At 41.3% G+C, this 16,069-nt stretch overlaps 1 protein-coding gene across 1 annotated transcript in view; it reads left to right on the top strand.

Moving 5' to 3' along the window:
• The window catches only part of PCSK1 (proprotein convertase subtilisin/kexin type 1), a 43,808-nt gene that overhangs the window by 21,626 nt on the left and 6,113 nt on the right, over positions 1-16,069 (top strand). The window contains 4 exon segments of the mRNA NM_174412.2: positions 107-319; positions 2,796-2,896; positions 12,194-12,427; positions 15,625-15,782. Coding sequence (NP_776837.1) covers positions 107-319; positions 2,796-2,896; positions 12,194-12,427; positions 15,625-15,782 — 706 coding nt within the window.

Genomic DNA, 16,069 nt, shown 5'->3' with positions numbered 1-16,069 from the left:
GAGAACTTCATGCATGCATTTATATACTTCTTGGGGATTTTATTGGGCGATGACAGCAATCTCAGCAGATGATAACAGACATGGTAAATTTTGGCTTTTCCTTTAGGGCAGACAAGGAAAGGGCTCTATCTTCGTCTGGGCCTCCGGGAACGGGGGGCGTCAGGGAGACAACTGTGACTGCGACGGGTACACGGACAGCATCTATACCATCTCCATCAGCAGTGCCTCGCAGCAAGGCCTATCCCCCTGGTACGCAGAGAAGTGCTCCTCCACGCTGGCCACCTCCTACAGCAGTGGGGACTACACTGACCAGCGAATCGTAAGCTGCTTTTGTCTGCCTCTCTCTGCTTAGGTAGGAGAGCACAGTTCGCCTTCCAAAGGATCCTTGGGTCAGATGGATTTGCTTAAGCTTCCTGTCTCAGTTAGGGAGACTCGCACGTTACTCACCTGAAGGGTGGGTATGTATTGGGAAGTCTTCTCTCTCAGGGATAATGATACATCTGCTAAGATGTTGTTGCCCCTCAGTCATGTCTAAACTCAGCCCTGAGAAGCCACCAACTTGTCATTCAACGACCAAGACTCTAAATGGCTCTTCAGCTTGTGTGATGCCTCCCTGAAAACAGCCTTAAAGGAGATTTTAGGGTTGTGGGGGCTTATCATCCTTGTACTTGTTGATCCTCTAATAGCAGGGAGAATGTCTGACTTGACCTTTAGTGGACGATAAAAGTATGGAGCATGCACCAGCTATGTCTCCTAAGAACGGATGACCTACAGGAAAATAACAGCCTAAGTTTCCCCTGAGGTGAACTTCTCAGCATCTGAATAAGCAGCTTAGGAAGGTTATATGCTCAGAGAGCATCTCCAGCCCACGCTTGGCTGTGCCTTCTCTTCCATGAGTCAGACTGCCAAGGGCAATTATTGGATTTCCCTTCAAGGGCATGATGATGAAGGGCCATTCGGGGGCTTTGAGAACAAAGAGAGGCACTTTTAATGTAAAAATGGAAAGCCTCAAACTTAACTCCTGACACAGAGAAGAACCAACTAGCTAAAGCATGTAGACCTTAATAAAATAATAGGTCAAGATCCAATTAGATTGTGGGTCAACCCCCTAATAATTAGCCTTTGGAATGTGTGTAAAATTCATATTAATGACATCTCAACACAATTGTCAGAACTAAGATCTTCATGCAGGATCACTCTTCTAGAACTCTGTCTCTGCAACCTACTCTAGTTAAGACAGTAAAACTGGGGTCTCAACTTGGAAGCCCTGGCCTGCCTCTCATTCTGGTATTTTCAATTACTCAAAGAGACGGTGACATTCCACCCAGGGCCTCTTGACAGCAGAGATAACTTAGAGCCTTTGAAAGGAGCCTGTGAGACGTGTGTCCTGCCTGCATGCACAGTCTCCAGCTCTTAATGATCCCAGGGGTGTCCAGAGTAGCTTTTCAAAAAAAATGGCCTGTTGTCCATCACGGAGTCACCATTTCATAGACAGACCCTCATCTGAGCCACTCTGCTCCGAAGCAGGAGGAAGAATTTGCATCTTTGTAAAGATCCCTCTTTAGGTACACCAGCCATAGAAGAGACAGCTGGTGGTGTCTATTTGAGACAGTTGCAGTAACACAGCCTTTGTCTTACGCAAACCTCTTCCTCAGCAGAGTCATCTCTGGGGGCTTACTCGCGTCAACAGGTAAAAGGGCAAACTTGCTTCCGCAGCCCTCGGAGGAGCACAGCCACTGTCACCTGAGATATTCAGCGACTCCAAGTGGGAAGCCAAAGGAGGCGATAATGGAACAGATTATTTTTTTACACTTCCCTCCCACACATTGAAATCTCTAGCTGAAAATCACAGTGCAAGAGCCTGGGTGGGTGTCTTGCTAGCAGTCCTTTGGCCCAACTTCTGGTTCAACCAACAACACAGTGGTCCTTAAGGAAGACTAATTGGAAGTCTTTTTGGTTTCTTCCCTTCATTTCAGCAACCTCTTCAGTAAGCTAAAATTAGCCCAGGTAATTCCTTACGTGCAATGGCATCGTGTGAAAATTTGCTTTCACAGACAGGATCTCATTTCAGCTTCAGAATATGAGTCAAGAAGTGTCAACCTCACTTGACAGACAGGGACAACCAAGTGACTTGCCCATGGGACACATCTACCGAGTGGCAAGTTTAGAATTTGAGCCCAGATCTGTGTCTAGCACACTTTCATTTGAAAAACTCACCATTTTCAAAGTGAAAATATGATGCTAACTCCTGGCCATCAGAAGACATCAACAGTGAGTGCAAGCGAAACACACTCAACACGTTTTGCACAAGTAGTTCAAGTGGCCAAAATCAGCACAACTTCCTTTTGCTGAAGAGGCAGGCAAATGTCAATCTGAAGGCAATGGGGAGCTGGGAATGAGGCAAAATTTCTAAATATGCCAGGCCAAACACAATGGACCTGATGATTAATGGGCCAGCATGATTCACAGTGATTCTGAAACAGTCCCTTTTTTACAGACAGCGTTTCATTTGGGAATCTCAGTAGAGGAAAAAAAAAAATTCACAGTGGGAGGACTTCATCCCCAGAAAAGGCATTCTGATGCCAGAATTATAGACAAGTTGCATATAGAGGAGAGGGAGATAAAATATCAGCAGATGGCAAACATCCGCCTGTGGTTCAGAAGAGGAAGTAGGGAATCGCATCAGCTGGGCTTCCTGATCAGAGCAGATGCAGCCCTCGGTAGGGTTAACCCCCGGGGCCAGGATCACACGCCTCACATGTTCTCCCACGTTTCTCTCTCCTGATACCCCCCAGACGAGCGCTGACCTGCACAACGACTGCACGGAGACCCATACGGGCACCTCAGCCTCTGCACCCCTGGCCGCTGGCATCTTCGCTCTAGCCCTGGAAGCAAAGTAAGGCCCAGAAAGCTTCTAATCACCTGTAAGAAGCTGCTTCTCCTTCTTTTTAAATAGCATATATTCTTTTCTGAATATACAGTTATAGTAGAAAACTACCAAAAATAGTAAGTTCTCTTCCAGTTAACATCTCGAGGTAGGTTTCTTGCACACACTTGTCTTACAAAATTGGGATCTTAATTCACACACTATTCTGTAAATTTTTTCATCCGTCTGTATCCAAATCAATCTTCCCTGACCTTTAGAAACGCATGCCCTCCTCCCACTCAGCTCTAAGGCCTTCTCACTTCTGGTTATTCCCACCGAGACTACCCACAGATAGTCTCCTGTGGGTAGTATTAGGAATACCATGTTTTTAAAACTATCCCTTTTCTTTTTAGGTTAGGGTTAGCCCAGTCGTAAAGCTGACAAAACACATCAGGGGACATAAGAATTAAAAACAGGACTTTTATCTTTTCATTACCTTCTCCAGAGGATCTTCCTGACCCAGGGATCAAACTCGGGTCTCCCATATTGTAGGCAGATGCTTTATCGTCTGAGCCACAAGGGGAGTCATTATGTAAATGCAAATCTTACTAAAGCCATTTGTGCTTAAACACCCTTGTCCATTGATAGCAGTTACTGTTTCTGATAATTTCCTGAAGATAAACATTTACAACTGAAATTTTGGCGTCAAAGGGAATGCCTACTTTAATGATCCTGATACATATTGTCAAGTTAGTCTAGAAAGACTGTACCATTTTATATTCCCATCAGCAATATATGTGTGAAAGTGCCAGTTTCCTAAAGCCTTATCAAACCTATATTTATCTTTTAAATGTTTGCTACTTTGATAGTTGAAAATGGCATCTCATCTTTATATGCTTTTATTTCATTACTAATGAAGCTCAATATTTTATATTCTTTTGCCATTTATCATCTGTGATTGCTGTTTATGATCTTGATTTTGTTTTATGGTCTTAGTTAGAAAAGCTACTAATGCTCGGTTAGTTGACATTTATCTTTTAATTTTATTTACATGTAATTTTTAATTTAATGAAGTTACTATGTATACAGTTACCTTTATCAGCCTCTAAGTTCTTTTTTTCCCTTTTTTTATGCTCAGGAAAATCCTTGCAACCCCAAATTATATAAATATACATTTATGTGTCTTTTATTAGATATTTATTTTCTAAATCCCCCTGGAATTTATCTTAGTGTATGCTACCAAAAAGGGATTTAGCAACATTTCCCCTTCAAAATAGTTATTCAATAGTCTAATACTTAATACAGAGGAAAAAAAGTCTGTCTCACACTATATGGCCACACCTTTTTATTCATCCTTATTTCTGCTTTCTGATGTTGTGTGGTGAGAAATCTTTAAATGTTAAGTCAGGTGCTATGGTTGAGTGATAGAGGAAGTGTTTAAACTTACAGATTACTATTATCCTTCCTAATAAGCAGGTTACCCTAGAATATCATCCATATTCTCTACAGAGAAGACAAAGCAGTCCCCTCATGTCATGTTCAGTAGATGAGGTTCACGGTAGCAGAAGAACAGAGTGCCTTGGCCTGGGCCATAGCTGGAAAAGATGTGCAGTTGCTAGAGAGCCCAGCATCACTCCAGGAGCCCTGGGACCACCTGTGGAGTTGCGGTTTAGTCTCTGGTATCTCAGTTGTGATGGCCACGGCAGCTAAGCAAGACAGGCTGAGTGAGGCCGACCTACTTGGAGGAGCTGGAAAGATATCTGATTAGGGAAGAGCAAATCCAGATGCTCAATCAGAAACAAGCAAATCTGAAGCTCTTGGGTCCAGCAGAAAAGCTGTGCTCAGAATCTGAGCTCAGTTTCAACAGGTAGAGGATGGACAGAGAGCAAAGTCTACAGGCACAAGCTAAGACTAGCATCGGCAGCCCCAAACCAAATTTAAGGAAAGATCATCTAAGCAGTGAAAAGGGCAGGGAACACCTGGCTTCAAGTCCCAGGCATACCACTAGCTATGTGACCTTAGGCAAAGTAATCTCCAGTTGAGTGCTCAATTAATCATCTATAAAATAGAGGGGTCAGATCAGATCATTTTTTTTCTAGCCTTTTCCTTTTAAAAGGATCCTCCAATTTGAAATTGAAGGTGTCAGCTTATACAGATCATCTAACATGAATTGCTGAGATTGGTGGGAAGAGGTCCAGAGCGGAAGAAGTAAGGTCTTATGAAGGCAAGCAGTTACACAGGTGGGAAAAAAGATCATGTTATTTATGATTTTAGGATATAAGTTTTAGCTCCAGGGAGCTTTTAGAAGAAAACTATCCTTAAAGATCTTGTCTTCCCTATCCAACACCTATCAGATGTGTACAAATATAACCAGCCAGACCTAACCATCTTGTCTAGTGACCAGAATAGTAGAAACATTCATCTAGCTGAACAGATGTAATGTTATTTTGACTAAGAACTGAAATTTTAAAATTGTCATATCTGGTTTCTAAAATTTCAAAGCTCCTCTTTTGGTATACAGAGAAAATTATCTAAGGATGATCTAGCCCATTAATCTCAGCTGATTCCTAATGGATTACTTTATAAAGCAGGGGCCCCACGGATTGTTACAAAACATACGGGGCCCAAGAACTTCTTTGCGACTAGATGCAGACATGTTTAGGAGTGTGTGTCTGGCATTTTGGGGAGAATGGTTTGCAGTTCCATCAGATTCTTACGCTGCTCACGATTTGAGAGACATTAAGAGTCTATGATCTCCCTAGTGCACGTCATAAGAATTTAATTCCTTTCATTTTGATTCAGTCATCAGTAAGATGGACATAATCTATCTCAACATTTATAAACTTCCTGCCAAAGTACATACAAATTATTGAGATGTCTGTTCTCAGATGGACAGTTTTCTTTGCTCTATTCAGTTGTCTATATCAGATGATTATTTCAGAAAATCGGAATGCCAGAATTTCTAGAAGAGTCCGTAGACAAACACGATTGGGAGAATCATTTAACCATGTGTTCTTCCTTAAGTAACACCTATGGAGAATGAAGAACAACTCTGGGCTAAATTTATCATGAATAACAGCATTCAGCATTTATCAGGCTACTACCATGGGCCATAACCTGTGCTAATCTCTTTCTATACAATGCTAACTCTAATTCTTACAACATCCTTGTGACATATAAATTATTAATTGCATTTTATTAAGGATGAAACTGAGGCTTCGAGAGGTTGGGAAATGTAACCAAGAAATCTTTAACTAAAATCTTTAACATCCAGGCTTTCCTAGTTGTGATTAGAGGCTAAACCAGGTAGCCTCTAAGACTTTTTCATTTTAGAATTTTGTCTCCAGAATACTTTACCTACATTCTCCTAATTAGAAGCAATGCTTAATTCCAATGTTTAATTCCAAAGCCCTTATTTTCTGTAAACATATCCTTGATTAGCAACCCAATGCAGATTTTAAAAAATTTAATTATTGTGGATGCCATCGAGGAGCGAGATGCTAATTAACAGAGGAAGGCTGTCAGGAATGAGATGCACTGCTGTTAGAAGGTCCCTTTCACTTTATGAAATGCAATCACTCAAATGAAAAATAACTCTGTTAGAGAAATAGCCTTAATTTTCCTAACTGCCTGACAATGAAGCCTCTTTGGATATTTTGCAAAGAATAGGTAAAAGAAAATAATCAAAAATAAAACAAAACCTGCAAGTGAATAAAAACCAATGCTCTAACTATAGAAATCTGCTTCGTGTTTGATTAGCATGATTATCAAGACCATGACTTTTACCTCCTTGGTACCTATCCTCATCCCAACACACACACACACACGTGCACACACACACACACACCCGTGCACACACACACACACACCCGTGCACACACACACACACGAGAGTCCAAGAGGTAAACTGGCATGTGGCCCACAGCCTAGCTCAGTGAGACCACCTTTGGTAAGAGGCTTTGACCTAAAACTCCTTTTAAAAGACTAGAAGGAAGCACGAATTTCAATAACATGCTATATAGGCCAGAATTAGTTTCCACATGGAGAAAACAGCCATTTCTGCTCAGCTAGTTAATTATTCATCAACGTGGGATGGCCAGTGTGGATACAAGATCTACAATGAAGGAGAATATATATGATCCTGGGCAGATTGGAGGTCAGACTGTCATACTCGACCTCTCATCCAAGAGGTGAGTCCACTCAGGCCCAGGGAGACGAAGTGGCTTGCTTAAGGTCACACAGGTCCTTGGTAATAGAATATAATTTAATGTGCTTTTTACTACTCCCTATTCTGACGCCATGATTCTAACCCCAGTGACTTCTAATTACCTTAATTAGATAGATACTTGTATTCTTTCTTTCAACTCCTATTATTGTAGCTGTAACACAAAACTGGCTGGATAGCTTTTTCAAATATAAAATCCCTCCCTACCCTCAAGTATTTTGGCTCAGTCGGTTCAGGGTGGGACTCAAGAATTTTGATTATTTGCAAGTGTACCGGGTGATTATGATGCAAGCAGCCTTGAACCTTGGAGAATCACTGAACTAGAGTCTTTCCAAGGGCTCTATCAGTCACTCCCTGGGTTGAAGCCTGACATTTGCCAGGAGCTCAGCTGAGCAGAGAGAAAGCATATTAAGCTTCTAGGAGTCAGAGCAGCTTTAAAGTAACACACCAAAAATGAAAGAGTTAAGCCTTCAATGACTTACCATGACGGTGTAAGCCAGAGTCTAAAACCAGAGAAAACACCAACTTTCCCTGATCATCCATCCCCCCCCACCCCCACCATGGAAAGGTGCACCAGTTGAAGGTCAGGTTAAAAGTATGGACATGGGGGCTTGTTGTCTCACTGTTGAGGGAGCCAACGCAAGCCTCTGGGATAGGGTGGGGGTGATGGGTAAGGCTGGGAGTGGAGAAGTCCTGGGCACTGAGTCAGAGTGGGGAGAGGTGTTTTCAAGGTTTCCCCCTCTTGCCCCCATCAGGAGGCCTTGGCCGAGCTGCCCAAGACCTCAGATAAGAAGGCCCAGGAATGTAAATATGTGAAGAGCTTGCTGGGAGAGGAGGACTGGAGTCCTTGACTACTACAGCTCCCTTAAGAGAGGGCGATACGTGGGCTTGGCACCCAGGCTGGCATGCAGAGGGCAGCGTGCCCACGAGGCCACCAGATACAGACTTTGTAAAGCTTCTTATGAGGACTGGGATTGTAACCAGGAGCAGACTCCTCCATGTTTAGGAGTGTGCACCACCCCCTGTTGTCACTGAGGGATTGTTAAATCCGCCCATGATCAGCTCTGGGGAGACAACAGCAAACTGAGCCAGACTCCCCTGTTGGCTGTTTCACAACCTGGTGATAAGACAGAAGCCTGGAGGATGCAACTTAGGCATTTCTTTATCTAAATAAGGCTTGACTGGCCTGATAGAAACAATGCAGGTCTCAAAGCTAAGGAAAGGCCTGGGATCATGAAAGACTTCTAATGACTAATGGCAGTAAGTTTTAAAATTGTATTTAAGGCTAGTAGGCTGCAGTCCTTCAGGTATGACCTAAATCAAATCCCTTATGATTATACAGTGGAAGTGAGAAATAGATTTAAGGGCCTAGATCTGAGAGATAGAGTGCCTGATGAACAATGGAATGAGGTTCGTGACATTGTACAGGAGACAGGGATCAAGACCATTCCCATAGAAAAGAAATGCAAAAAAGGAAAATGGCTGTCTGGGGAGGCCTTACAAATAGCTGTGAAAAGAAGAGAAGCGAAAAGCAAAGGAGAAAAGGAAAGATATAAACATCTGAATCCAGAGTTCCAAAGAATAGCAAGAAGAGATAAGAAAGCCTTCTTCAGTGATCAATGCAAAGAAATAGAGGAAAACAACAGAATGGGAAAGACTAGGAATCTCTTCAAGAAAATCAGAAATACCAAAGGAACATTTCATGCAAAGGTGAGCTCGATAAAGGACAGAAATGGTATGGACCTAATAGAAGTAGAAGATATTAAGAAGAGATGGCAAGAATACACAGAAGAACTGTACAAAAAAGATCTTCATGACCCAGATAATCACGATGGTGTGATCACTGACCTAGAGCCAGACATTCTGAAATGTGAAGTGGGCCTTAGAAAGCATCACTACGAACAAAGCTAGTGGAGGTGATGGAATTCCAGTTGAGCTATTCCAAATCCTGAAAGATGATGCTGTGAAAGTGCTGCACTCAATATGCCAGCGAATTTGGAAAACTCAGAAGTGGCCACAGGACTGGAAAAGGTCAGTTTTCATTCCAATCCCAAAGAATGCTCAAACTACCACACAATTCCACTCATCTGACATGCTAGTAAAGTAATGCTCAAAATTCTCAAGCCAGGCTTCAGCAATATGTGAACCGTGAACTTCCTGATGTTCAAGCTGGTTTTAGAAAAGGCAGAGGAACCAGAGATCAAATTGCCAACATCTGCTGGATCATAGAAAAAGCAAGAGAGTTCCAGAAAAACATCTATTTCTGCTTTATTGACTATGCCAAAGCCTTTGACTGTGTGGATCATAATCAACTGTGAAAAATTCTGAAAGAGATGGGAATACCAGACCACCTGATCTGCCTCTTGAGAAATTTGTATGCAGGTCAGGAAGCAACAGTTAGAACTGGACATGGAACAACAGACTGGTTCCAAATAGGAAAAGGAGTTCGTCAAGGCTGTATATTGCCACCCTGTTTATTTAACTTATATGCAGAGTACAAAATGAGAAACGCTGGACTGGAAGAACACAGCTGGAATCAAGATTGCTGGGAGAAATATCAATAACCTCAGATATGCAGATGACACCACCCTTATGGCAAAAAGTTAAGAGGAACTCAAAAGCCTCTTGCTGAAAGTGAAAGTGGAGAGTGAAAAAGTTGGCTGAAAGCTCAACATTCAGAAAACAAAGATCATGGCATCTGGTCCCACCACTTCATGGGAAATAGATGGGGAAACGGTGGAAATGGTGTCAGACTTTATTTTTCTGGGCTCCAAAATCACTGCAGATGGTGACTGCAGCCATGAAATCAAAAGACGCTTACTCCTTGGAAGGAAAGCTATGACCAACCTAGATAGCATATTCAAAAGCAGAGACATTACTTTGCCAACAAAGGTTCGTCTAGTCAAGGCTATGGTTTTTCCTGTGGTCATGTATGGATGTGAGAGTTGGACTGTGAAGAAGGCTGAGCACCAAAGAATTGATGCTTTTGAACTGTGGTGTTGGAGAAGATTCTTGAGAGTCCCTTGGACTGCAAGGAGATTCAACCAGTCCATTCTGAAGGAGATCGGCCCTGGGATTTCTTTGGAAGGAATGATGCTGAAGCTGAAACTCCAGTACTTTGGCCACCTCATGTGAAGAGTTGACTCATTGGAAAAGACCCTGATGCTGGGAGGGATTGGGGGCAGGAGGAGAAGGGGACGACAGAGGATGAGATGGCTGGATGGCATCACTGACTCGATGGACGTGAGTCTGAGTGAACTCTGGGAGTTGGTGATGGACAGGGAGGCCTTGGCGTGCTGCGATTCATGGGGTTGCAAAGAGTCAGACACGACTGAGCAACTGATCTGAGGCTGCAGTCCATGGGGTCTCGAAGAGTCAGACATGACTGAGCGACTTAATGTTTAGTTTTCACTTTCATTCATGGAGAAGGAAATGGCAACCCACTCCAGTATTCTTGCCTGGAGAATCCCAGGGACGGGGGAGCCTTGTAGGTTGCCGTCTATGGGGTCACACAGAGTCAGACACGACTGAAGCGACTTAGTAGCAGCAGCAGCAACAACACTTAGACACATTCAACCATCCAACCAGCTAATATTTACCCAGCATATACCCTGTGCCTGGCATTCTTTTGAGTGGTTGGTGCACATCAGAGAACAAGAAGGAAAAAAATCTCAGCTCTTTTCATTGCTGATTCTAGGAGGTGAGACAGATGCTAATAACACACAAAAGAAATGAGTTGCTCAGTATGTTACTAGATGATAAGCAGTATAAAAGAATAAAAACAAAGTACAGCAAGATAAGAGAGCACAGGAGTATTTGGGGGGAGTTGAAATCTTAAATAAGGTGATCAGGGAAGGCTTTGTCTTCATTATTAAGAGACCCAACACACCCATGCACCTCTGATTTATCCTTATGTTGCTATTAAATTAATTTTACCAAGACTTCTGATTATACCATTTCATTGCTCAAAAATCCTCGATGGCGCCCCCTTGCCCAAAGGATAAAGTATAAGCTCCTTTTCCTGGCATTCAAGGTCCTCACCACCTGGCTCAGTATTCCTCCTCACCTCTTCCCTGCTCCAATAAACCAGACTGTTTCCATACTCTGGGCATATCCTATATTTCCCCTGCTCAGAGGTTTTGCTCCATTGCCTCATCTCTCATTCTCTCTCTCCACTTCTTAATGTTCTACCCATCCTTTAAAGTTCATCTCAAAATATTTCCTCCTAGAAGAGCCTTCCTAGAACCCTTCCATTCCCAAAGAATTATTTCTTTTTTTAAGTAATTTGATTACATGCTATATTACTGGCCAAACAAGTATTAATCTGAATATTTTGCCTTTTTATCATTTTTTTATTATTATTATTTTTACTTTACAATATTGTATTGGTTTTGCCATACATCAATATGAATCCACCACGGGTGTAAGTCCAACAATACATTATGCTATGAATACAGGATTCAATAGATACAGTTTTTTAAAAGACTAGTTCTTTTACTGGATTTGAAGCCTCATGTGCTGCAGTCCATGGGGTTTCAAAGAGTCGGACATGACTGAGCAACTGAACTGACTGAAGCTTCTTAAAGACATGAACTACTTTCTTGCATATTCCCACTCTGTTCAGCATGGTGCTTGTAAGAATGAGCTCAAGTCGCTAAGAGCTTCTTGACACTTTTGCCATATAAAAAAAGAGACAAAAAAATATTTAGGAGTGGGTAACCAGTCTGTGTCTAAATCTAAGTCAAGACCTCAACTGTGGGTTCATAATGTTGAAAATTCTAAGGCTGATAAGGGACAGCATAAGGATGGAGGACACAAAGGAAGTGTCATCATTTTTAATCTTTGCTCCAGTCAAGTGTAAGTCATTAGAACTTGGTCCTACATTTCTATAGCACTGAAAACCAAAATTTAATAATTTATAAGACTAAATTTTTAATTCTGAATGAAAGATATACCAATAGTGATACACACTAAAATTACAGAGGCACAGTTGCAAAAAGACACCTCACCATCTCTGAATGGAGATGCTTGTTTTTAACACTTGCTTTTGCGAGGAAACTCCTTTTTGCCCCTGAACATTCTTTCGGTCACTTCCTGTCCAGTCCCAATCTCACCTGGCGAGATATGCAGCACTTGGTTGTATGGACCTCTGAGTATGACCCACTGGCCAATAACCCTGGATGGAAAAAGAACGGAGCAGGCTTGATGGTGAACAGTCGATTTGGATTCGGGCTGCTAAATGCCAAAGCTCTGGTGGATTTGGCTGATCCCAGCACCTGGAGCAGTGTGCCTGAGAAGAAGGAATGTGTTGTCAAGGACAATGACTTTGAGCCCAGGTAAGCGTCTCCAGGAATTTTAAACAATTGTGTGCCATGGCACTATTTGAGAATGATGCTTGTCACTCTGCCTAATTTTTCTCCCCTGCCCTTCTGAAGTAGATAGGGATGGCATTTGCCAGTGTTCCCTGCGGCTCCATGAGAAGTCACAGAGACCGAAGATTTGCAAATCATGTTAACAACACACTTGTATTTTCCTTTCATAGCCCATCTCCAACAATATAGCAGTAAGCTAATGTGCACCAACTCGGTGGATATGAGTTTGAGCAAGCTCCGGGAGTTGGTGATGGATAGGGAAGCCTGGCATGCTGCAGTTCATGGGGTCGCAAAGAGTCGGACATGACTGAGTGATTGAACTAAATGTGCTCTACTGTCCTATAGACCACTAAGAAAAATCACTGCCAATTAAACTATTACAAATCATCAGTTTATTAAAATTCATCCCAAATTCAAAGATGTTAAATTTTTTTTAATGCATCTTAGAATTGATGAGATGCAGTACTTGCCAACCAGTGTTACCCAAAACCGACTTCCAAAAGAACCCCGCTTTATGCCCCAAGGCTTTCATTTAGAATATACTTGTCCATCTACATCTAGGTGCAGAAGCAGAACCTGGTATCAAGACAACCACAACTATACTGAAGGCACACTCACACAAAATACTCAAGGGTGGGAGGCTTGGAGGGCATGCATCAGGGAGATAAAATCATTTCTGAAAAAGGTATGTTTCAGTAATGGACCATTTTTGGATTAATATAAGACAAACCTGTTTGGATTTGATGCCATAACAAATAGTTTATTGCATTTAAATATCTGTGTTTGTGTTCCTTACCATTTACTTTTCTCCCCTTATGTTCAGAACTCAACATGAGATTTACCCCCTTAAGTTGTTAAGTGTACAATACATAACTGTTAACTATTGGTACAATGTATAGCTGATCTTTAGAACTTACTCATCTTGCTTAACTGAAACTTGATGCCCACTGATTAGTAACTCTCCATCCCCCCACCCCAACAAGCCCAAGGCAACCAACATTTCACTGTCTGAGTCTATGAATTTGACTATTTTAGACATCTTGTATGAATAGAATTATGCTATATTTATCTACCTGTGGCTGGTTCAGTCGCCCAGCATAATATCCTCACATTGTATCCATACTGTCACATATAGCAGAATTTCCTTCTTTTTTAAAGCTAATGTTCCATTGTATATGAATATCATATTTTCCTTATCCATTCATCTATTGAGGAATATTTAGGTTGTCCCCACAGCTTGGCTATTAAGAATAATACTGCAATGAACATGGGGATGCTAGTAACTCTCTGAGACCCTGATTTCAATTCTTTTGAATAAATATCCAGAAGTGAGATTTCTGGATCATATGGTAGTTTTATTTTTTAAGGAAGTTTCATATTGTTTTACATACTGGCTGTGCCATTTTGCATTCCCACCAATTGTGCAAGAGCTCCAGTTTCTCTACATCCTCACCAGCACTTGTCTTATCTTTTTTATCTTTATTTTTTTTAAGTAATAGTCATCCTGATCTTGATAGGTATCTTGATTTGGGTCTTGATTTGAATTTCCCTGATGATTAATTACTGTGAACTTTGTCCCCCGCCCCCCACATATCTATTGGCCATTTGTATGTCTTCTTTGGAGAAATGTCTATTCAGGTCCTCAGCTCATTGTTTTGAATCAGATTGTTAGGATTTTTGCTATCAAGTTATAGGAGTTCTTATGTATTTTAGAGATGAGCCGTTTATCACGTATTGTCTACTGTTCTTAGGCTGCCTTTTCAGTCTGTTTCCTTTGCTGTGCAGAAGCTTTTTTTTTTTTTTTACAGAATATTTATTTGAAAATTATCCTGTGTGTTTTCCCCGGAAAAATTTAAGTTCTGTATTGTTCTTTCTGGAACCCTAGCAACTAAAGTAGAGACAGAATCATGGTAGATGCTCTAAAACAAACAAAAACTTATTTGAAATAATGACTTAATGAATCCAGTGTTTCAATTCAGTTCAGTCGCTCAGTCATGTCCCACTCTTTGTGACCCATGGACTGCAGCACACCAGGCTTCACTGTCCGACACCAACTCCCGGAGCCTGCTCAAACTCATGCCCATCAAGACGATGATGCCATCCAACCATCTCATCCTCTGTCGTCCCCTTCTCCTCCCACCCTTAATCTTTTCCAGCATCAGGGTCTTTTCCAATGAGTCAGTTCTTCACATCAAGTGGCCAAAATATTGGCATTTCAGCTTCAGCATCAGTCCTTTCAATGAATATTCAGGACTGATTTCCTTTAGTATTGACTGGTTGAATCTCCTTGCAGACCAAAGAACTCTCAAGAGTGTTCTCCAATACCACAGTTCAAAAGCATCAATTTTTCGGTGCTCAGCTTTCTTTATTGTCTAACTCTCACACCTATACATGACTACTAGAAAAACCATGGTTTTGTCTAGACAGACCTTTGTTGGCAAAGTAATGTTTCTGCTTTTTAATATGCTGTCTAGGTTGGTCATAGCTTTTTTTCCAAGGAACAAGCGTCTTTTAATTTCATGGCTGCAGTCACCATCTACAGTAATTTTGGAGCCCAAGAAAATAAAGTCTCTCACTGTTTCCATTGTTTCCCTATCTATTTGCCATGAAGGGATGGGACCGGATGCCATGATCTTAGTTTTTTGAATGTTGATTTTTTTTTTTAATTTTATTTTATTTTTAAATTTTACATAATTGTATTAGTTGTGGTCCTCGTTTATTTTTATTTATCTTTTGCTGCCTGTGCTTTTATTGTCATATCCATTAAATCACTGCCAAGACCAATGTCATGAAACTTTGTCCCTATGTTTTCTTCTAGAACTTTTACAGTTTCAGGTCTAATGGGTGGGTTTATTTCTGGGTTTCTACTCTGCTCTGTTTATCTGTATGTATGCGTGCTGGTATGCTCAGTCCTGACTCTTTGAGACCCTATGGACTATAGCTTGCCAGGCTCCTCTGTCCTTGGATTTTCCAGGCAAGATTACTGGAATGGCTTGCCATTTCCTCCTCCAGAGATTTACCGGTCTGTCTTCATGGGGTTCTACTCATAACAGAGATAACACGCCAGCCGAGTATCTACTTAAGAGTGCTGTGTACACATTTCCATAAAATGTAAGGAAGAGATGCAACTTTGTTCACTGATGATTCTTTAATGTATTTAGAGCCCTGAAAGCTAATGGAGAAGTCATCATAGAAATTCCAACAAGAGCTTGTGAAGGTCAAGAAAATGCTATCAAGTCACTGGAACATGTGCAATTTGAAGCAACAATTGAATATTCCCGCAGAGGAGACCTTCATGTCACCCTCACTTCGGCCGCTGGTAAGTTTAAAAAAAAAAAATTCAATTTATTCTAAACTATGTGTTTAAATTTTTAAGCATAAATTAAATGATTTCAAATCGATGATTGATTTTTGCTTATATATAGGCCTAAGTCTTTCAATAGATACTTTCAGGACTTAAAAAATATGCTTTATTTTTTTTGGCATCAGAACTCTATCTACCCTGTTTATTTCAACTGATCCTTAGATAAGCAAAGAATGACATTTACTCAGATAATACCAATTAATAAACCCTCTGAGTTATGCATTTTGAAACTGTGTTCATTT

Source organism: Bos taurus, chromosome 7 (genome assembly GCF_002263795.3).
Source record: "Bos taurus isolate L1 Dominette 01449 registration number 42190680 breed Hereford chromosome 7, ARS-UCD2.0, whole genome shotgun sequence".
In the NCBI taxonomy this organism is placed as follows: Eukaryota; Metazoa; Chordata; class Mammalia; order Artiodactyla; family Bovidae; genus Bos; species Bos taurus.
The sequence above is the reverse complement of the archived record's forward strand: the minus strand, read 5'-3'. Positions and strand labels throughout refer to the sequence as shown.